Source organism: Delphinus delphis, chromosome 1, assembly GCF_949987515.2.
Source record: "Delphinus delphis chromosome 1, mDelDel1.2, whole genome shotgun sequence".
Lineage (NCBI taxonomy): Eukaryota > Metazoa > Chordata > Mammalia > Artiodactyla > Delphinidae > Delphinus > Delphinus delphis.
In genome coordinates this window covers 7,576,235-7,600,406 of record NC_082683.1, presented here as the reverse complement: position 1 = coordinate 7,600,406, position 24,172 = coordinate 7,576,235, and the positions used below count along the sequence as shown (strand labels likewise).

Below are 24,172 nucleotides of genomic sequence, written 5' to 3'. Positions count from 1 at the left end.
CTGGCCTCCATCACTGAGACATCTATCTAACTATTGTTCTTTTGTAGATAATCTCTCATTTCTCTCCGGCTGCTTTAAGCGTCTTTGTCTTTGGTGTTCTGCAATTTTACTATAAAATGTCTGGATATGAATTTCTCTTTGTTTAATCTGCTCGTGAGTTGTTGGGCTTCCTGATCTGAGGATTCATAACATTTATCAACTCCAGAAAAATCCTCAGCCATTTATCTTTTTGATAATGGCTTCCAAACCAGCAGAGGAAAAAACATGGAATAAGGAGAAGGGTGGGGAATCTCCCAGTCTGCCTATTCTCTCCTTTTGACATTTCTATTAGATATATATTGGATCTGTGTCCTCTATATTTCTAAATACCCTTCGTATTTTTCAGTTCTTTTTCTCTTTGTGGTACACCCTGGATAAGTTCTTCAGCTCTATCATTCCATTTGTTAATTTCTCTTTAGTTATTTTAATCCACTGTTTATTATTTTCATTTCTAGAAATTCTATTTGGTTCTTTTTCAAATGTGCTTGGTTGTTTTTATAGTTGCTTATACCTTATTCATATTTTCCATACTCTTAAACTTATTTAAACATACAAATTTTACATTCTGTATTTGATCATTCCAAACCCCAAAAACATCACAGTGAATAATTCTGTTTTTACTGATTCTACAGACTCTTCTTACTCATGGTGGCTTTTTCTAGCGTGCTTTAATTTTTGACCATCAGTTCATATTTCTCGGAAATTTTTCTAAGGACATTTTCTAAAGACTTGGATGATTTATGTTTATATCTGCTAGATGCCTAAAGACACTAAAGAGTCCATTGTCTATGACAGTTCTTAGCCTGAGATTTTTCAGACTACCACGATAGTGTAAATTTAGGTTCTAAACCCATGTGAAAGTTGCCCACTGGCCAAGAAATTGCAGAGTTGACTTGATTTTTAAAAATTCATCCACTCAGAGCAAAGGTAATAAGAACACAATTGTTTTTACTCTATGGGGTTGATTTTTTTTTACTTGATCTTCTTCCTGGAAGTGTAGTCCTTTCTGAATTCTTGCCTAATGCGGGGTAACCCCTGACCTGGCTCCTCACCCCAACCCACCAAGTGCACGACACCCCAATATCCTAACACACACAGAAAATGGTATCTGTCTGGCCCACTGACATAAACAGAGGGGGCTGCTTGAGGGCAAAGGAGCCAGGCCCTGGAGGTCTGGCTGCCCAAGGAGTACTCAACCCTTCAGCGACTCTGTTATCTTGTCACAGCACACCTGCAACACAGGAAGGCTCTGCTCCAAGACACCCTGATCCTCATGGAGCTCCTAGAATATGGGGCTTACCTGCCTATACCCTTCCAAACTTTTAAAATTTCACCAAGCAGTAAATCTTTGCAGAAATTTTTAGGGGCTGACCTATGCTTGCCAACTTTGCATTTACAAAATAAAGACATTAAAAAAAATTTTTTTTTACCACCTATACCATTATTTCATAAAAGACATTCCAACACCAAAAACAAAAAAAGGTATACAGAACATTTCAGAATAAAACAAAGACCTTTCAATTTATTATATTTAGCTCTGATTTGCTAAGGACTGCCATGGATCTCTGGGCTGGCATTTGAGACCACTGGACTAGAGATTAAAGTGAATGGATCTTTCCCTTTCCAACAACAAAGCAGCTTACTGGAAAACTGGCTTACTTTACCTTTTTTCACAAGAGACTCCATCGATATCCATGCTCTGGGAACGTGAGAGAGACTGAGATTGTGTTTCAAGGCTATTGGAGGGCGAGCTGCTGAGAGAACTGACTCCTTCACTGCTCTGGCTTCGATGGGCTACTCCTAACCAGAAGAGACATGAAAGGTGAAGTCTCATGTGAGATAACGTCAAAGCTATTTGTAACGGCCACAGTAAACACACAGAATCGGCATTCACACCACCATTACAGTTGGCAACCGAGGACTTTCTATCAGAATATTACACTGAAGGTTGAGGGAACATTAAAATCATAGGAATGTTAGCAAGAAATCATAATTTATCAACAGATATCACATGAGGTCAGTTACAGAGCTACGTCTGATACCTAAAACTAACTCATCACCTTCTCTTTCACTAATTCAAACTATGGTCCCTGAGTACAAATCAGCTTCCAAGACAGTCCAGAAATATCCTTGAAATGTACCAAAAATAAGATACCTTAGTGAATGGATAGAGAGACAGACAGATGGAGAGATGTATGATAAAACAAATACAGTAAAATGTTAATAGTAGAATCTAGGTGATGCGTATATAAGCATTCGCTGCAAAATTCTTTCTACTTCTCTGTATGCTTAGAATTTTCATAATAAGATGTCGAATAGATCCATCTAAGCCATGTCCTTAAATACAGATCAATCCATTTATTAACTGAAGATCTTATCTTGTGATAGTTTGGGGAAAACAAAAATCCTGACATCATCCTTGCCCTCACAGAGACCACAGTGTAGTGAACCACCGCCAGGTACACAGGGACACAGTGTTTCTAGTAATGTCTTCAAAACCATCTTTTTCATAGAATTTTAAAAATTACTTTAACTCTATGAATATCTTTCTATAAAAAAGAAAAGTTTACCCAGGCATTTTCAAGTACTTAAAAAATATATACCTATGTTGCTGAAAGGAAAATGGCTCATATATTTTAAAAAGCAAAACAACACAATTTGAGTTATCACTTGTAGCTGAAACAACTATCAAGTGGAGGAAACTTTAACCCTCCCAGCATCCCAAGAAAATCCACTTGCCACCCTTTCAAGTCTCTCTTCGTTGAACACTTTATCCATGCCCGACAGCAGGTTTTAACATGGACCTGTTTGGTTTTTTTTTTTTAATTTTTAATTTTTTTTTGGCTGTGCTGGGTCTTTGTCGCTGCGCACGGGCCCTCTCTAGTTGCGGCGAGCGGGGGCTACTCTTTGTTGCGGTGCGTGGGCTCCTCATTGCTGTGGCTTCTCTGGTTGCAGAGCACGGGCTCTAGAGTGTGTGGACTTCAGTAGCTGCAGCATGCAGGCTCAGTAGTTGCGGTGTGTGGGTTCTAGGGCACGCGGGCTTCAGTAGTTGTGGCGCGGGATCCGTAGTTGTGGCTCACTGGCTCTAGAGAGCAGGCTCAGTAGTTGTGGCACACGGGTTTAGCTGCTCCGCGGCATGTGGGAATCTTCCCGGACCAGGGATCGAACCTGTGACCCTGGCATTGGTAGGCAGATTCTTAACCACTGCACCACCAGGGAAGTCCCAGACCTGTTTATTAAAACTTTTGCAGGACTCAGGAGGGAAAGAGAAACTAAATTTTTACTATTCATAAGTAGATTAAAGTAAAATACCAAAAGCATTTGATGTAGTGAGAATTTTGAAATAAGCTTAGAGAAGACAGTAAAACTTTAAACCATCAATTCCAGTGTAACCCAAAATAAGTCCTCAATAAATATTTATTGAAGGAGTAAATAACAGAGCATCAACAATGTCCTGAAGAGAATATCATTTTACCTACCACACTGAAAGGACTGACAACTTTTTAATAAAATAATAAAGTTCAACAATTTTTATGGGATATCAATTTAGCAGCTTTTAAATCTCCACCTTGTAAAAACCAGTTCTAAAATTAAATTGATAATTACAATAAGTTGTTTAAGTAACTATACTTGTAACATAGGGTGCTCTGCTATACTATGTATACAATAACCCTATAGTAATAGAGTGCCAGAGTATATCATATAGTATAATATACTGTATTTGCAATATTTTTATAAGACGACAAGAATATCATCTGAATTCTTTTTTTCCTCAACCCTCCATATGATCTTCACAAGGCTCAAGTGGGGCAATTCTCCCCAGAATTTATTATGTCTACCAGTGTTCCCCAATCTCTATACACCATCTAGAATCTAGGAGGGACCCCACTTCTTTCTTTTTATTTATTTATTTGGCTGTGTTGGGTCTTCGTTGATGCATGCAGGCTTTCTCTAGTTGCAGCGAGCCGGGGCTACTCCTTCGTTGCGGTACACGGGCCTCTCATTGCAGCAGCTTCTCCTGTTGCACAGCACGGGCTCTAGGCGTGTGGGCCTCAGCAGTTGTGGCACGCAGGCTCAGCAGCTGTAGCGCACGGGCTTAGTTGCTCCACGGCATGTGGGATCTTCCCGGACCAGGGCTCAAACCCATGTACCCTGCATTGGCAGGCAGACTCCCAGTCACTGAGCCACCAGGGAAGCCCTCCACTTCTTTCTTAAACTTAAAAAAAACGGAGGGTCTCTTTGACTTTATCTAGAATCGATATAAATTAAATACTGTAACTAAAATCAAATCAAAACAACAGAACAAAATATCACTTTGGGGACTCCCCTGGTGGTAAAGTGGTTAAGAATCCACCTGCCAATGCAGAGGACACGGGTTCGAGCCCTAGTCCGGGAAGATCCCACATGCTGCAGAGCAACTAAGCCCATGTGCCACAACTACTGAGCCTGCGCTCTAGAGCCCGTGTGCCACAACTACTGAAGCCCGCGCCCCTGGAGCCCGTGCTCCGCAACAAGAGAAGCCACCGCAATGAGAAGCCCGCGCACCACAACGAAGCGTAGCCGCTCGCCGCAACTAGAGAAAGCCCACGCACAGCAACGAAGACGCAACGCAGCCAATAAGTAAACAAATTAAATTAAAAAGAAAAAAAAGAAGCTGGGACCAGATGGGAGAAACAACTTGTAGGACTCACTACAGCTTCAGTTACTTTAACTGAAAGTTACTTGTAACTGAAAGCATCTCAATTTAGAAGGCTGCCAGGTGACTGCCAAGTCACTCCCGGATGAGGACCTCCTTCCCATGGGTGGCAGCCCACCCAGTATTTGTCTCTGTTAGAAAGCACATCATTCTGGAACAGAAGCCGTCCCTTCATGCTCAATGGATAATGAAGCTACCCACTGGCCCTATTTTTACCATCTAGGACCAAAGGAGGCAAGCATAAGCCGGCCTCCTCCTCATGATGTTTCACACTGTTTTCATGGAAAGCTATCACAACCGCCTGAGATTTCTTTTGTTTGAACTACACATGCCTATGTTGTTTTGGTCATTTGCTCTTCCAATCCACTTACTGATCAACAGATCTTTCTTCGGTGCCTACCACGTGGCATGCAATGTTAAGGCACTGGGCACGCAGCAGTGAATAAAATGGACACAAGTCCCTGTCCCGTAGAACTTATACTCTAGCAGAGGAAGCAGAGAAAACAGGATATACAAGTAATATACATGCTATGTCAGCTGGTGACAGGAGCTCAAAGAAAAAGTGTCTATGTCAGATAAAGGTTGCACTTTTATACAAGGTGGCCAGAGAAGGCCTTTTTTAAAAAAAATTATTTATTCATCTCTAGTCGCAGTGAGCAGGGGCTACTCTTCGTTGCGGTGCGTGGGCCTCTCACTATTGCGGCCTCTCTTGTTGCGGAGCACAGGCTCAGTAGCTGTGGCTCACGGGCCCAGTTGCTCTGCGGCATGTGGGATCCTTCCAGCCCAGGGCTCAAACCCGTGTCCCCCGCACTGGCAGGCAGACTCTCAACCACTGCGCCACCAGGGAAGCCCCAGAGAAGGCCTTTTTGAGAAAGTGACACGTGGATAAACAACTGAAGAGCTGAACAAAAAAGCCATGTGGACTTTAGCGTAGGAGAATTCTAGGCGAAGAAATAGCAAATAAAAAGGCCCCCACTAGGTACCATGCCTGGAATGTTCCAGGAACAGAGAGGAAGCCAGTATGGCTGGAGCAGAGGGCGCAAGAAGGGCAGTGAGAGAGGAGGGCAGGGCCGGGGCAGGGCCAGGTCACACGTGGCCCCGGGTCGGGGTGAGGACTCTGACTTTCATTCTGAGTGAGGCCGGGAGCTAACAGAAAATGATATGACCTGTCTTACGAGGGGTTCGTTTTCTATTTTGTTTTGTTTAAACTTGTTTATTTAATAGATCCCTAAAAATCTGTTTATCCAACCTGCCAAGAGCCTGGCTAATAATATCTACCTATTTATGATTATGAATAATGATGATTATATGAGAAACACAATCGGGACTTAACAGCAGAGAGGTGCACTGCCAAGAACTAACCATTCAGAGTCTCCCGAGTCTGTTGGTTTGTGATAGTAACTATCCTGCTTGCTGTAAAAAATAACGCTGCTGTCATACAATGCTGTACTCGTGCTTTAGTGGGAGCCAGTATGGCTCTACACTGAGAACAGACTGAGGTGAAGCAAGGGTAGGCATGGAGAGACCAGTCTGGAGCCCACTCCAGTAATCCAGGCAAGATATGCTAGTGCCTTGGACCTGGAGAGGTGGTGAGATGAGAAGAGATGGTGAGAATCGGGTCTGGTTCTAAATTTTGCTGATAGACCTAGAGCTGGGGTCGGCAAGCTACAGTCCACAGGCCACTCTTACCTATTTTTGTAAATACGGTTTTATTGGAACACAGCAATGATCACTAGTTCATCATATATTGCCTATGGCTGCTTTTGCACGGGGCAGAGAAGAATATTTGTGACAGAGACTGCACAGCCTGCAGAGCCAAAAATATTTACTATCTGGCCCTTTAGAGAAAGAGTGTGCTGACCCCCGATCTAGAATATGAGGTAAAAAGAAGAGAGAATGTTTTAGGCTTAAGTAACCAGAAAAAAAAAAGTTGTCATTTATTGAGAAGGGGTCCTAGGAAAAGACAAGATGTAAGGAAATATCAGGAGCTCGATTTTGGACGTGTTACCTGTGAGATGTGTAGTAGATGATGCGTGGGTCTGAGGTTCAAACGACAGGTCTGAGCTGGAGATATAAACTTAGGCATCATCAGATTAGAAATACCAACTAAACCCAGGAAGCTGGATAAAATCAATAAGAGAATAAGCATAGACGGAGAGGACAAGAGGTTAACTGAGTCCTGGAACCCTGACACTTCGAAGCCAGGGAAACGAAAAAGACTCATACAAAGAGCTAAGAATGGAGACAGGACGAACACCAGGAGTGTGATGCTCCGGAGCGAACAGACACCTCAAGGAGAATAAGGCCAAACCCACAGTGAACGGGGCTGACAAGTCAGATCAGACAGTGACTCAGAGCGGACCACGGGAGGCCTCACCTGACGGGATTCGACTCAGCAGAGGTACAAGGACAGAAGGAGGAGACTGAGGACAGGCAACTCTTTCCAGAAGTTCTGTTGTGAAGGGGTGCAGAGATGTGGGGTGGAAGCCGGCAGGGTATATGAGATCAAGAGAGTTCCTTTCTATTTACTCCCAAGAGGGGAGAAAGAACAGCATGCACAATGGCTGTTAAAAGAAAAAATAAAAGGTTTCCACTTGAGATGGAAAACCAGATGAAGCAGGAGAGAGACAGGAACTGTTGGAACAAAGGCTCTGGGTAGGTGAGAGGAGATGGGATCCGCGGCGCAGCCTGCAGTTAGGGCAGGGACAGCTCAAGCCCAACAAGAACTGGCCACATATTCGAGTAGGTGGGTGGAGGCATGACCGAAGCTTAAGGAGGTAAGTTCCCTTCATTTTGACCATTAGTTTAATCTTGCATTTTCAGATTATTTTATCTTAAAAAAAATGCATCAACCAAACTCATGAAATCAACAGAACCAAATTTAGTCTTAATCTCCTTGCCACCAGAGATAAAGACCTGACCCTGTTTGAAAAAAAAGATGAAAGCTGGGCTTCCCTGGTAGCGCAGTGGTTGAGAGTCCGTCTGCCGATGCAGGGGACACGGGTTCGTGCCCCGGTCTGGGAGGATCCCACATGCCGCGGAGCGGCTGGGCCCGTGAGCCGTGGCCGCTGAGCCTGCGCGTCCGGAGCCTGTGCTCCGCAACGGGAGAGGCCACAACAGCGAGAGGCCCGCGTACCGCAAAAAAACAAAAAAAAAAGATGAAAGCTATAGAATGGAAAACAAGTAGCTTCAACAGATCACTATCAAAATGAATAGACATTAACAAAACACACTCTAATGATCTTAATCTTTAAACTACTGCTTGCAGGATTTTAAAAAGTTGCTGTTCAATTCAGCAATTGTTCAATTCATTTTATGTTGCTGTGGAAACGCCACAACTGTAAGCGTTAAGAGCAAGCTTACAGTTGTGGGAACGATAAATGTGTCCCAGGTGTGAAGGCAAGGCTTACCTGATGCACCTATGGGGGAGGTAGCTGGGGTCATGTTGTGGACATTGAGACCAAGACTCTGGGACGGGCCTGGGGCTGAGGCTGCTACAGGAGGCCCCGGAGGGCTCTCCCTCTGGGGAGAGGTGAGCGGGGTGTTTGGCTGGGAGGTCTGTCCACCAGCAAGTCGTGCCAGGCGCCTCCGTCGGATCTACAATGAGAGCGAAAGGGCATTTCATAACTGAACAGCAGAAACACAATTCTGCCGAAGAATAACAACGTTAATGTTATCAATAAGCATACTAGAACTTGACAACTAAATACGCCTTGAGAAAAAAGCACTCATTCGAGACAAGTGATAACTCTGTGTACCAGTATTTTTATAAGCTACCACCTCATATTTTAAAAACTGAATCTTTTTTTTTTTTTTTGGCCACACCACACAGCTTGTGGGATCTTAGTTCCCTGATCAGGGACTGAACCCAGGCCCTCGGCAGTGAGAGCTCGGAGTCCTAACCACTGGACCACCAGGGAAGTCCCTAAAACCTGCATTGTAATCACCTTACCACCTCTGTTTACTGAATCTTCTTGAGTGACACTGTGAATTTGTAATAAGCATACAACACTTTTAAACACACTAAAGCTTGTTGTTATTGTAATAAAACTATATAAATTTGGTCATATTAATAGGTAGGATATGAAATAAATATAAGTCACTGAAACAGTGAAATTAACAAGTTATATTAGGACAAATTTTACTCTCACTTTCAAGAACAAAATGATTAGATTTTTCTTACTTAATTTCAATAAAAACATAATCAACAACTTCCTCCTTATAATGACATCTCAGAGTTATGAAGTGATTACAAATATGTACCACAAAATCCCGGTGGATCACAGAAATGTTTTCCCCACATTTTGATAGTCACTAATTCATAACCAGGCAAAAAACTGAGCACCTGCGCTCCCAGGCAGTGGGCATACGCAACAATTACGATAAGGCTTCTGGCTCTAAGTAGGCAACAAAGAAGCAAACCAACTAGGTTGCTCACACTCTTTCCATTACGAATAAGTTAGATGAAAAAGTTAAATTACGACAAATGCTAACGGGGACGGACCTCATCTGAACTAAGAACCTATTTGCCATATTCTAACATTGTTGGAAATCTGCTCCTTCTATTGTTCAGACAAGAACATCCTGATTCTTGACCCCAAAGTTCAGAAGCCCCTCCCTGTGCCCCTGCTGTAAATACATCTATCGATGAATTTATACAAAATCCTGAAGTTGTTTGGTCACAAAAAAAAAAACTTGTATAAATTATTTACTATTGTGATTAGATCTACACAAAGTTGTCTTTTCACTGTCTGTGTTTTGTTAACGTGAAATTAAATTGTAGTTATAAGTAAAAGTTGGCTGCCTAGGGAACAATAACTGTATATTCAGTTTAACAGAAATAAAAGAATATGTGTCTTAAAAAAAAAAAAAACACCTCACTGAAAGAAGCTAACAAGTCGTTCTCTCAGGAATACTTCATTGGGGGGGGCGGGGGAGGGGGACGGACCAGAAACACCACCCCCAACCTGTTCCCAACGCAATTATCAAGCCAGAGACCCAGGGTCTGTGTTCCCAGCTTCTCTGCTGCCCTTCACCTCCTCAAACATAGACAATTTACCACCAAGTCCTGTTCCTTCTGCTGGAGTACACCCTCCCCGCTCAGCTCCTCTGCCACCACCCTCTCTCACCAGGACCTCTGCAAAAGCTTCCTAATGGATACGCCTGGGTCCACTCTGGCCTAGTGAGGGTAGAGGCCCCATCCGCCTTTCTTTAAACACTTTCAAAGCTTTAGATTTCTGAAATGCAAATCAAAACCACAATGAGCTAATACCTCACACCCATTAGGATGGCTACTATCAAAAAAACAATCAAAAACCCATAAAATAACAACTATTAGCAAGGGTGTAGAGAAACTGGAACCCCTGTACACTGCTGTTGGGAATGTAAAATGGTGCAGCCGCTATGGAAAACAGTATGGCAGTTCCTTAAGAAATTAAACATAGAATTACCATATGATCCAGTAATTCCATTCATAGGTATATACCCAAAAGACCTGAAAGCAGGGACTCAAACATGTATTTGTTTACCCATGTTCATAGTAAAATTATTTCCAAAAGCCAAAAGGTGGAAGCAACCCAAATGTCTATTAATAGATAAATAAAATGTGCTCTAAACATAAATGGAATATTATTCAACCTTAAAAAGGAAATTCTGACTGCAACACAATGAGCCCCAAGCACTTTATGCTAAGTGAAATAAGGCAGTCACAAAAAGACAAATACTGTATGATTCCACTTACATGAGGCACCTAGACTAGCCAAATTTCATAGAGGCAGAAAGTAGAATGGTGGTTGCCAAGAGCTAGGGAGATATTTTTTTTAATCTAAGTATAGAATAAAATCCTAAATGATAAGAAAGCATGTATCACCGAGATTCCTCTGCAACCCATTCCCCACACAGCAATCACAGTAATTCTTTAAAAACACAAATCACGAGGCTTCCCTGGTGGTGCAGTGGTGACGAATCCGCCTGTAAATGCAGGCGACACGGGTTCGAGCCCTGATCCGGGAAGATCCTACGTGCTGCGGAGCAACTAAGCCCGTGCACCACAACTACTGAGCCTGCGCTCTAGAGCCCACAGCCACAACTACTGAAGCCTGCGTGCCACAACTACTGAAGCCCGCGCACCTAGAGCCTGTGCTCCACAACAAGAGAAGCCACCGCAATGAGAAGCCCATGCACCGCAGGGAAGAGCAGCCCCCACTCGCCGCAACTAGAGAGAGCCTGCGCACAGCAACAAAGACCTAACATAGCCAAAAATAAATAAATAAATAAAAAGAAAAACCAGACATGAAAAAGCAAACACTGCATGATTCCATTTTGATAAATTTCAAAAACAAGAAAAACTAAACTGTAACATTAGTCAGGATAGTGGTTACCTTTGGCAGGGGGTGCGGGGGTACAGGGAGGATGGCTGGGGGAGGCATGAGCGGGTGTCTCGGGTGCTGGTAATGGTCTTTTGTCTTTTTTAACGAGATGCTAGTTTCACAGGTATGTCCGCCCTGTGACAATTCATTGGGTTGTATACTTACAACTGTGGGTAGTGAGTTCACGGGTGTTCATCATATTACTCTTCATAACTTATAGGTTAAATATAGTCTTTTACATGTTTCAAATAGGATATAATTTTTAAAAATAAATCCTACTTATCCCTCAAGGCCCACTGGAAATGCTACAGTCTTTATGAGGATTCTCCATTTTTTTTAATTTAGTGTAAATTAAAATACCTTACACAAACACTGTGCTTACTACCTGATACTGAAATTAAGGCAGTATTTTCATTTTAAAATGTGTTTGTGTATACACACCAATACAACAGAAGAGACTTTAAATTTTCAAGGAAACCAGCATTTGGGGATTTGCTAGAAGTTAAGTTTCATTACTTTAGAGGCAGCTAAACTTAAGAGCCCGTGCTTGACTTGAAATTCAAATGCAACCTTTACTACTAACTCACTACCTAAGTGGGTTCAAGACAAGTCGCCTGACCTCTCTGGGCTTCCAGATCCGAATCTGTACAATGGGGATAAACAGTGCCTTCCTCAGAGAATTGTGAGAAAACTACCACTTTGCCCTGTTCTCTAATTCATTTTATGTTCACGGCTCTTAACTGACCTACTACATATGTGATGTTTCTTTTTTTTTTTAATTAATTAATTTATTTATTTTTTAGCTGCATTGGGTCTTCGTTGCTGTGTGTTGCTGGGCTTTCTCTAGTTGCGGTGAGCGGGGGCTACTCTTCATTGAGGCGCGCGGGCTTCTCATTGCAGTGACTTCTCTTTTTGCGGAGCATGGGCTCTAGGCACGTGGGATTCAGTAGCTGTGACACGCGGGCTCAGTAGTTGTGCCTCATGGGCTCTAGAGCGCAGGCTCAGTAGTCGGGGCGCATGGGCTTAGTTGCTCCGCGGCATGTGAGATCTTCCCGGACCAGGGCTCGAACCCGTGCCCCCTGCACTGGCAGGCGGATTCTTAACCACTGCGCCACCAGGAGAGCCCTGTGATGTTCCTTTGTGTATTGCTTGTTCACCATCCCCCTACTTTAAGTTTCTTCAGGCCCGGGCTTTTCTCAGTTTTTTCTCTGATGGCTCATCTGTGCCTAGAAGAGTGCCTGGCACATAGTAGGTGCTCTTTAAATATGTGCTGAATGAATTAAAGAATAAATGAAAACTATCAGAAAATGCATTGCACGTAAAATTTACTGTTTAGGGAATGATAATATTACCTTTGAAAAAGCACACATTGCTTTTGAAAAAAATATGAAGCCACTTTAAATCTGGGTGCCGGGCTTCCCTGGTGGTGCAGTGGTTGAGGGTCCGCCTGCCGACGCAGGGGACACGGGTTCGTGCCCCGGTCCGGGAAGATCCCACATGCCGCAGAGCAGCTGGGCCCGTGGGCCATGGCCGCTGAGCCTGCGCGTCCGGAGCCTGTGCTCCGCAATGGGAGAGGCCACAGCGGTGAAAGGCCTGCGTACCGCGGAAAAAAAAACCCAAAAAACTGGGTGCCAAGTTCAGCCTGAGATGTTACATTCAGATGTCCTCCTCAGTGATATAAACATAGAATAAATGTCCTGACTCACTGTAATACGGGCTTGAAGGAAATTTTCCAAGAAGAAAGATTTCCACCGTGCTGGGATTCCCTAATCCCTCCCCACCACCACTCCACAAACACAGCTTTAAAAAAAAGAATAAGAATCAAGACTTTGTGAAATATACTGTGGACCAGGAAGGGAGATGGAGGAGTGGAGTAAGGAAAAGAGACAGGTCCACGCATAACATGAGCTGGTAGGAGGAGACTGGCAGAACCTGTCCTGACCCCCCATCTTAAAAACCTGCTGGGAAGGGAAGAAACAGCCATGGATGGGGCAGTGCTCTGGGCGGCCCCGCTGCAATGCTCTCAGTAGAAGACAGTGCCCTTCAGTGGACTGACCACTTTCCACCATGGTGGTGGCTCTGAACTGGCCTAGCAGCCTGAGGACCCTGGGAATTTCTGGACTGGAGACTCAAGAGAATGGCTTTGAGCAATCGCAGGTATGAAGGCCTACCTAATTAATTTGACTATTAAGAGACGTGACCTCACTTTCATCACAAGCAAAACGTACGAGACACAAACTAAAAATAGTCCCAACACACCAAAGTATTATTAAACGTTTTCCTCTTTGCCTACTCTATACATAAGCAGGTAAGACCGGTAGAATGTCTTTTAAGTTAAGCGGAAGTCCTTTTTAAAAGAACTGTCTTCCTAGATGTCACAGAGAGTAAAAAACCAAGAGCATAAAAAAGGAACTTCCAATTCCTCAACTTACGACCTAACCACAACTCAAACCCAAACATACTGATCATGAAATCTCATTCCTAGAGTTTTTCTTGTCTTGACTGTTTCAGTTCTTATTTCACAAATGACATTAAAATAGGGGTTTCCCGGGAATTCCCTGACGGTCCAGTGGTTAGGGCTCAGTGCTTTCACTGCTGTGGGCCTGGCTTCCACTGCAGGGGGCACAGGTTCAATCCTTGGTCGGGGAACTAAGATCCTGCAAGCCACACGGTACAGCTGAAAAAATAATAATAATAGAATTTTAAAAGGATAAAAAATAAATAAAATAGAGGTTTCCCTGGAATTGTTTTATCTTGATGCAGCATTTCCTACCCTCACGTTTCTGACTAACTAAAAATAGATTCAAAACAGCCTCTGTTCAAAACAGCAAGGGCCACTGTGGTGACATGAGGCAGAAGCTAAGACAGGATGGGCCAAACTGATCCTCCTATTTTTAGCGTTTGTGTGGGGAAAAATAAATCCAAAAGGCACTGTTTTAAATTTAGTAAACAGTCATTCTACAAAAGCATCTTACTTTTCCAAATTATTAAATTCTAAAATATTAAATTCTAACATAAAGAAAAACATTTTCAAATATTTACTCTTTGGGATGGTGTCCTTCTAGAGATATCTCCTGTTTTGATTATTATTGTAGGTTTTATTTTCTTTTTTAATAGCTGGTCATATCTAAAAGTTATTAAAGGCTATGACAATTTCACAGTATGCCTATATCTAAGCCCAACAATATATCTCAAAGTAAATACATTCAAATCTGAACACCACAGCTCTGAGATCTAAAATTCACAAGTTTCCTTTTTAAAATTCACAATTTTAAATTAATTTTCACTTAAAGCTCCAAAAGTCTTGTCACTTAAATCCCCCCCATTTAAAAAGAATATATTAAACTCAGTCTATCACTGTCACCCTATATACATGAGGCCAAAAATATGAAAAAATGCTTTTTCTTTAAATCCTAACATTATAGCAAGAAGTGACAAGAGTTTAAGTCAAAGATTTCAGCTGAACACAAGTACATGTCTCCTTACTTCTCAATACAATCCTATAATCTCCTCTCCTGCAAAGAGGAAGTGAATACGGCACTCAGATAATAAAGTTTTCTAGGTTAGTCACTGACGATTATTGATACTTTGGGAGGCTGCTGCAAACTCTAAGACAAAAAAAAATTAACATTAATATGATTAACACTTACCAAACCCTTATCATGTCTCAAATGCTGGTTCTAAGGGCTTCACGTATATAAACTTAGTTAATAATCCAAAGAGACGGTACATTTATTTTCCCATTTTATAGATGAGAAAGCTGAACTCAGAGAGGCTAAGTGACTTGCTCAAGGTCACACAGCTAGAAAGCCAAAGAGTAGCCACTCTAACTCCAGAGGGTACAGTCTTACCCAAATCCCATTGATCTTTTACAGAAGAAAACCCCCTCTGAAGCTGCAGTGTCTTGCAGATGGAGGCAGCCTTACTTCCCTGATGACACAGTGCTTGTGCACTATCAGTTACAAATAAAGGAATTTATGCATAGAATGTTGGTATTTCAGATACTGTATTTATATTCTAACAACATTAGAATATTAGAAATATCCCTCTGATGACTGTGTATTCTGAAACAAAGAAAATTTCCATTTTCTTGTTTAAAATATACAGAGTATCGATAAATAAAACAGGAAAAAAATGACACTTTATGAACATAATCTTGCCCCCCAAATTCAGTCCTTTGTTGGTTTTTTTGTCTACTTTGCACCAGTCACGGTAGCAGGCACTAAAAGTAAGACAACACTGGGGTCATAAGCTCTATCCTTAAGGACTTCCAGATCCACTGTGGAAAGACATAGAAGAAAATCAACAATTATGATACAGCAAAATAAGGTCTGCACAAGATATAATAAGAGTAGAAAAGACACAAAGGAGAAGAGTGCAACTCTTCTCCTTTGATAATGGATGTCTGGGGCATCCATTATCACTTCATAGGGAGGTTACACATACACACATACATATATAATACATACATACGGAGCTTAGTCATGCCATATATATATACATTTTTTTTGCGGTACGCGGGCCTCTCTCTGTTGTGGCCTCTCCCGTTGCAGAGCACAGGCTCCGGACGCGCAGGCTCAGCGGCCATGGCTCACGGGTCCAGCCGCTCCGTGGCATGTGGCATCCTCCCGGACCGGGGCACAAACCCGTGTCCCCTGCATCGGCAGGCGGACTCTCAACCACTGCGCCACCAAGGAAGCCCAGTCATGCCATATCTTTTAAAGAAAACAATGTGTTTCCTATTCAGATATCTCCTGCTCTTAAAAGAAGGTATATTTTTAAGTTATATGTATTTTACCACAGTATTTTTTTAATTGAATTGAAAAAGCAGGTTGCAAAAGGGCACACACTGTGATTCCATTTGGGTATACTTACATTACAATAGGTGTTAGTGCAAATGAAAATGGCAATGATACATAATAAATTTCTATTTTTGCCCGTCTTCCTTCTCCTTTCACACAATTTCTGATGAAGAGAATGAAACTATTATTATCTCCTAGTATGTCTATAAAATCTGAAAACATTCAGATGCAAGGGCTGTTCTGCTCCAAATCGTCCTCACTCCAAGGACCCAGGATGACAAAGCAGCCTCTACAGGGAACACTCCCACTTGTCAAGGCAGAGGGAGAGGAGCGTGCGCACTGGGTGCCGGCCCAGAAGGGACCTATTCATTTCTGCTCACATCTCATTGGCCAAAACAAGTCACATGGCCACACCTGCAGCCAGTGGGGCTGAGAAACATAACCTTCCGCCAGGAAGGGGCAGGGAATATCTTGACAATAAAACAGTCTAGTGCAGCAGAGGCTCTTTTCCCTTCAGCACACACGCTGTCCAGGTGTTAGGGGTCACTTCCTGTACCGCTGCCTCTTTCTCCCTAGCACATTCCTGTCTAAGACAACTGCCCAGCATCCCCTCCTCAGGTCTTTGCTCAAATGCTACCTTCTTCGTGAGGCCTTCCCTGGCCACCTCCTGTCCCCCATCTCTGCCTTATGGTTCTCTGTACTTTCAAACAGTTCAGTCAAAACCAACATGTATGTTTACGTATGTTTACATGCACACACACACACACACTTACATACTAAGTGAATACGGAACAAGGCAACGCTAACACACGATGAATCCATCCAGGTGACTTGATCAATCTTTCTGCAGATTTGAACATTTTCAGAATAAAAACTTGAGAGAAAAATTATACCTACCAGCCCACCCGGCTTGGCTTTTCTCTAGCCGTGTTCAGCTGCACACAGTAGGCATGAAGTGGGAGCAGCCAGGGTTGCCCATGAGTATGAGACAGTGAGACAGAGGGAAGGTAATGCACAGTGTGTACAAGGGGCGATTACAATGAAGCACAAACCCAAGACAAAGGAAGCCCTGGCAGCGTTCTGATTCCAGGTTCCAGTTCCTTCCCGTGACCCAGCTATCTTGCTGTCCCTGGGCTCAGAAGCAGGACCCCTGTACCCTTAAAATAAATCCTATTTTGCTTAAGCTGGATAAGCTGCTGTATTACTTACTGTGTACGTGTTTATAAATCCTCAATTCCCCAAAGACATGATCAATAGTTTGTGCACAGAATAACACCTGGCTTTTGTCACTATTAGGTTTTCAGGACTCAAAATCACTTTCGCTAACTATAGTAAGTCATTTCTGAATCGGCCCAAAGAGTAATCTTGAAAGTCAAGCAACATACAAATTCTACAACAGAACACGCTGTGCACGTTACCTGACTAGAGTTTCTTCCTCAGGACAGGTAGGACTCAGCAAGCAAAGGGACACGGGAGCACTGGCAACGGTGGGGAGGCTTTGTGAGAGCACACAGTGTTTAGGGAATTCTGGGCTGCTTGTTAAAGATGCGTGTGAATGGCCAAAGCAAGACACAAGGCAGGAAAGACAGGCTGGGGCAAGCCCATGGTGAGCTCTGAATACCATCCTAAGGCTGAACTTTTTCATGACGTCAAGGAAGAGATTTTGAAGGAGTGACTGGGTCAGATTTATCTTTTAAAACACATCACTCTAGTTACCATGTGGAGAATGGACCAAGGCAGGACAAAGCAAGCCTGGGCAAGGGGGACGCTGCAAGCGACAGTTCCAGGGATATTTAATGTGTATAATCAACAGAACTCGGTCATTATTTTGGAAGTGAGATGTGAGGAAGGGTGGAGAGTCTAGGTTTCGGGCCAGGATACCCAAGTGGATGGTAAAATTCCTAAAACTGAGAATACAGAGGGAGGGGTTTTTACGAAGAGAAGATGAGTCATGATTAGACTACTGGGTATGAGATGCCTGTAAGAATATCTCAACAGAAATGCCCTACAGGCAGCTGACATTTGTTTTATTTATGGTTATCATTTCCTTGTTCTAACAAGGATCGAAAATGATTAACAAAAAAACCACATAAAATACATTTTTAATTTAACTTAATTAAGTTAAAATCAAATATTGATAGATAAGGAAACTAGGACAGAAATAAGATGATGACAGAAAAAAATCAGATAAAGCCAGAAGGGAGATTAGTACACATTATGCCTGTAGTTTATCAACACAGTATGTGAGTGACAACTCATATCACATACTCAGTATCGGCAGATGCTAACGCCAAAATATGACTCAGAGGAAGCAATCCAGTTTAGAGTGGCCCCAATGAGGAAGGAGGGCCTTGCCCCACCTTTGTGGCCTGGCTTGATTTTGGGATAGACTTCAGAGTACTAAGGGCACGGATTCAAAATCTGAGAGTCACGAGGATCTCCAGTTTTCATAAGATTTATAAAGAGGTCCCTGACTCAGAACAGATTAAAAAGCACTTTCTCAGGGAATGAATGGGCTGCACATCCTTCACTCGATCCCCCATAAACATGTGCCCTCAACAGATCTCCTAGTGAGCACTGAGCTGAAGCAAGTTTTAGTGGCCCTCCAGTGATACCCCAAAGCAGAGCCGTGTGTAGAAGTATAGCTGCTGAGAAGACACGCACCCTCACTGTCTGCCAGGCTGGGGCAGCTGGAGATCTGGGTCCAGATCGCAGGCAGGAGATACGAACTTGCAAGTCATCAGTACCAACACTTACACGGCAGATAACTCTAGGTACCAAGAGCAGAAATTTGCTATCTAGTTCACATCCATCTCCTGAGGCCTGCAGAATCGAGCATGGACCACAGGAGCATTAAATAAGTACCTGGAGAATAAATAAGTGAAGGCCCAGTAAAAGGGTATTCATTCGTGCATGCATTCATTCATTCACCAGATATACCTTGAAGGTAGGGAATGAAGGGATTCGAGAGTAGAATCCTGAGAAACATCATCATTTAAGGTATACAGGAAAGAGCAGTCTGTGATGGAGACAGAAAAGAAAGAAAGAAGTCAAGAAAAGCTGTATCCCCATGATATCCAAAGGAAGAGACTTTGAAAAGAAGAAGTGGTCACCATGGTCAAAATCCAAAGAGAGGTTAAATAACACATTCTGAAAAGTGCCAAGGGATTTGTCAATCAGGTGGTCTTAGCAAGAGCAATCTAAGTGGAAAGATGAAGGAAAAAGCCTCCCCAAAAAGCACAGGAAAGGAGGGGGGACTGAAAAATGAGTGGGGAGAAGAGATCTACCCTTGTAAGAGCCTAGTCTGTGAAAGCAGAGCCAAGGGATCAAGTGACAGCAAGAGGGGAATGCAGGGCTAGAGGTGGCAGCTTGTTTTTCGAACCAGAGTGAACTGGACATTTTATTAATCGAAACTTGTAATGTTCAAGAGGGAGGACGCTAGATAGAGCAGAGGTACAAAGGTAGGAAACAGCAGAGTATGCGAAGTATATACACACTGAGAAAATCTGGGAAGGCAATCCCCCCGCCAAATTAACAATGGTTCTCTCTGGATAACAGGTTTACAGGTAATTCTTGCTTTTCCCTTTATTCCTGATTATGGAAGTCTTTGACAATGAATCATGCAGAATTCAGTGAATCTATACTACTGAATTTATAATCAGAAAAAAGTAATTTTAAACGAAGAGGGTAGGTTAGAAAAATTTCTAAAATCGATTTCCAAAAATCTATGACTCTAGAGGGAGAAAAAAAAATGTTAGAAGGTTTAGTTGTGGGGGGAAAATACCTAACCTAGAAAAAATAGTGGAATAGTGGAAGAAAGTATATACACCAAAATGTAAACTACAGGTACCCCTGGATGGTGAGATTCTGAACAAAGATTTTGCTTCTACCTTCTGTTTCCTATTTTTACTTTTGCCTCATAATACAATGAACCTAAAGTACATTTAATTGTAGAATCTGCAGTTCTCTACCCTTCCTTTAATGGCAAGTCATAAAAGGGAGGTAACAGAAGAAAGGAACAGACAGCTGGCCGCATTCCTGTGACTGTGCACTGTAAGTTGTAACACATGAATTTAACAGCTCAACGAGCCCAGATCCCATACTCCAAATAAAGGACCAAGCCCTCCTATCAGCTGAAACCTGCCAAAGGACACACAAAGCACAGCAGAGAGAGACAACAGTAGACCAGTCATGTCACCTCTGCAATCTGTCTTCCAATCATTTTCTGCTTCTCTTTCCAGATTACCCACCCAACTCAATAAATGTTTACTCAAAGCTACAAGAAGCCTGCTTTCTCTACTGCATTTCCTCTCCAAAGGATATGATGACCACGTTCACGACTGACTCCCAGATTAAAACCATAAAGCATCAGTGCTTTTCCCCAACACTCCTCCCCAGCCCAAACGTGTCACACACAGCAGGGGGACCATGGATCCCAGCAGTGCACTCCAGGTGCTCCTGTCTAATTTTAACAGAGCCCCTTCCACTCTCGGAAGAGTCCTGGTTTGGACACAACCATTTCGTGGTCACTTGCTATCTGTCTCATTGTCCTGCGTTCAGCACCCCTGGGCTGGTGCCCCCTCTGTTCCAGCGCCTGTCTTTACCCACATCCACTCAGTTGCCTGCCAGGTTCCCCTTCCCTTCCCTGCGAAAGGAATGCAGACAAGGTAAGTTATCCGACTTCCTCCATGAGTACTTTTCTAGTTGAGTAAATCTCTCAAAAATAAAGTACAAAATTCTAACAGAGGCCAAGTTCCAGCAGTCGCTGGCAAAATACACAATTTTCAAACTAACTGTCTTTTGAACTCTACTACCCTGGCTGCTTTACCATAGGACACTCACACCTACGTAACTAGTCTAACCACCAACCCCACAGTCTGGCTCACGATAAAGAAATGATTTTATTGTCATTAGAAAAGAGACTATAAACTGTTTTGTCTCAGGGAGAAAAAAGGTTTGACCCTTAGTAATTCTCCAATGCCAGGCAGTGATTACAGGGTTTTTCATTACATGGAGTTTTATAAAGTCCAACAAAAATGACTGATGTCAATACTTTCTGCATCTGATCAATAGTATGGAGAACCCTGGGTATGTGTTAGGTATGTGCCTAAGCACATTCTGCCAGAGGGAGAGGGCTAAGAACCAAAGGCATAAGCTGCCTGATCATCCAAAGTACCTTCTTGAGTCACCCTGTAACACTGAAAATATTAGTTAATAGTATTACTTCAAATTAAAATAATAAACGGCTTATAGCAATACTTATTCTAGACTCTTCATCAACATTTGATATTAGAGCAATTTTTTTAAAAAAGCATTCCGCTTGAAAGTAAAACAAGGGGGAAAAAAAGAGGAAGTAAAACAAGAGACCGAGCGCAGTGGGTGAGCGATTGCTGCGCCAGGTGCCGTCTTCACAGCCTTCAACGGGACGGACGAGCTCTCCTGGGGCCAGCTCTGGGTCAAAATCCCAGCTGTACCCATTTCCAGCTGTGTTACCTCTCTGGGTCTTGGTTTCCCCATTTGGAAGCAGGTGATGATATAAATATCACTCATCTTGCAGGACAGTCATCAGAGATTAAGGTAACGCAACACATGACCTGGGCCGGTCTCTCTTTACGGGCGTATGGCCTACCTCCCCGCGGCGCCGCACAAGGAGAGCAGGGATCTGGCCTATCGTGCTCACCGCCACAGCCCAAGCAACGACAGCAAAGCCTACAGCAGAGAGCACTCGGTAGATATCTGCTGAACAAACCAAGCGCCCACCTGACACACAGTAAACAGTCATTGTTTTTTTGTAGCTTCAGCCTCCAGGTTTCCACCATCCTTTTGCTCAGTCCACCTCCCTTTTAGGCTCAGACGCTGTTTTCCTTTGGCTCAGGGCTCTGTTTCACCCAAACGGTATGAATAAACAGCACAGCTATATCAGATCTGTGAAAAACATCGGATCTATTAGCCGACTGTGAAACGAGGAGAAACCACTAGAATCAAGAGCCTAACATCATAGAGCAGAGAAACAGCCTGAGGGTAGGATCATTTTAACTACATCTGATTTTTAAAAAATGATTCTTACAGGGCTTCCCTGGTGGCCCTTAAATAGACGAGAAGAGCCTACAGACCAAGTAGCAGCTACTTCTGATACTCTCTCACAGAATGGCTCCTGGTCACTTAAGAATGACCGAGTGAAACAGGCAGTATTAGACATTTTAAAGAATTTCCTGAAGCCCAGCTATGAGGAAAGAGTTTTTAAATTGACTCACAAAATAATTATTGCTGAAACAAAAGTGTAAATTCTTCTGGGGCAGGGTTCGTGCGTTTTCTCTAATCTCTACCAAAGTTCTACATTCACACCAACTCTGAACACTCCAACGCCAATATTCTAGCAGATCTATATAGCAGGGCTGGGGAAAGCGGGCTCTTTCAGAGGGAGAAAACACTGACTTCTGGCCATTTCCTGTCCATATATATATATATTTTTTTGCGGTACGCGGGCCTCTCACTGTTGTGGCCTCTCCCGTTGCGGAGCACAGGCTCCGGACGCACAGGCTCAGCGGCCATGGCTCATGGGCCCAGCCGTTCCGCAGCATGTGGGATCCTCCCGGGCCGGGGCACGAACCCGCGTTCCCTGCATCGGCAGGTGGACTCTCAACCACTGCGCCACCAGGGAAGCCCCGTCATAATCTTGATATGAATAAAGGTTTCCTTCCTAACATGGATCATTAAAGTTTAAGTTCCTCCTACAGGTTAAGCATCATCCCAAATGCCACTCGGCCCTTTTTAAAAACAGAAATGGCAATACTTTCATATAAATATCTCGTTCCAGTACGGGTCAATGTGCTTTGTTACCTGTCCACATTAACATCAAGAAAGACAAAGAGGGACTTCCCAAAAAGTCCGTGCTCCGCCATGAGAGAAGCCACCACAATGAGAAGCCCGCGCACCGCAACAAAGAGTAGCCCCCGCTCGCCACAACTAGAGAAAGCCCACACACAGCAACGAAGACCCAATGCAGCCAAAATTAAATAAACAAATTTAATTTTAAAAAACTTACCAAAAAAAAAGACTAAGAGGTGTCTAATGGGACACTTTCACAAGCATATTTTCCACTTGGCATTCACTAAAATTCTCCCACTCACAAGCCATTCTAATCATAACATCTCAAGGCAAAAGACTGCTTTATCCGCATTTCCCTAGACCAGAAATCACCAAACTATTCGAGCGTGAGGACATTTATACAAAGTAAAAAAGAACAAACACACAAAAGCCCCTGCAGATGACCAACCCATCTGCCCCAAGTTGGCCTTGAAAGAAAAAAATTGGGCACTCCTGTGATGAAACTCCACGGAAATGATGTCTGGTCTGTATTTATCATAACTAAAAGGTTAACTAACATAAAAGTGGAAAGCTAATTAATTAATTAATGTTCACCAAACATAAACATATATATGCTGTCATACAGTAGCATCCTAAAACAAAAATGTCGTAAATGACACTCTAAACATCTACTCTACATAACTGATGTTCAAAGCTCAAAGGGGCTATACATTTTTTTCTCTGTGTAGATTGAATGTTAACATTTTTTAACTGGCCCACAAAATAATTATTGCTGAAACGAAAGTGTAAATTCCTCTGGGAGATCTATATACAGCAAGGTAAAAAGGTTTTGCTATTGCTTTTTAGCATTTAAAATTTTTCCTTCATCTTGCCTCAAAATTTTTTTAAATTAATTAATTAATTAAAAAAAAATAAAAGCGACTTCCCTGGCGGTCCAGTGGTTAAGACTCCGCACTTCCACTGCAGGGGACACAGGTTCGATCCCTGGTTGGGGAACTAAAATCCCGCATGCGCATGGCGTGGCCAAAAAAAAAAAACTTTACTACCTGCTTTTTTCTAAATATTCATATCCCTCAATAGCCTAAACAGGATAATTTTATGGGTAAATTAAATCACACATATAAAAATTTCTACTCAGTAGATTATAAAGGTTGCTAGATATTTTTTAATTTTCCACCAATTTTCATTTCCCTCTCAGAAATAAGTTTTTCCCACCAGGGCATTCATATATACAGAATTTTTCCATCTCTAACATTAAATGTACTTTATTATTTTTGAAAATGAGAAATCTGTATATGATTATTTTGGGTCAATCATAATACCTGATTGGCCAGCACAAAGAAGTATTTACAGATAAGCACCAATAATATAGAAAACTAGCTGTTGGATAACACTTTTTAATCAAAAATTTTTTAAATTTTAAAACACGAGTTATAGTT

General features: G+C 42.6%; 1 protein-coding gene across 4 annotated transcripts in view; it reads right to left on the bottom strand.

The window, feature by feature from the left end:
• The window catches only part of UBE4B (ubiquitination factor E4B), a 111,151-nt gene that overhangs the window by 73,740 nt on the left and 13,239 nt on the right, over positions 1-24,172 (bottom strand). For all 4 annotated transcript variants that reach the window (XM_060013875.1, XM_060013887.1, XM_060013858.1 and 1 more), the window contains 2 exons: positions 8,146-8,332; positions 1,704-1,839 (listed from right to left, as the gene is read on the bottom strand). In XM_060013875.1, coding sequence (XP_059869858.1) covers positions 1,704-1,839; positions 8,146-8,332 — 323 coding nt within the window. The remainder of the gene's footprint in view (positions 1-1,703; positions 1,840-8,145; positions 8,333-24,172) is intronic.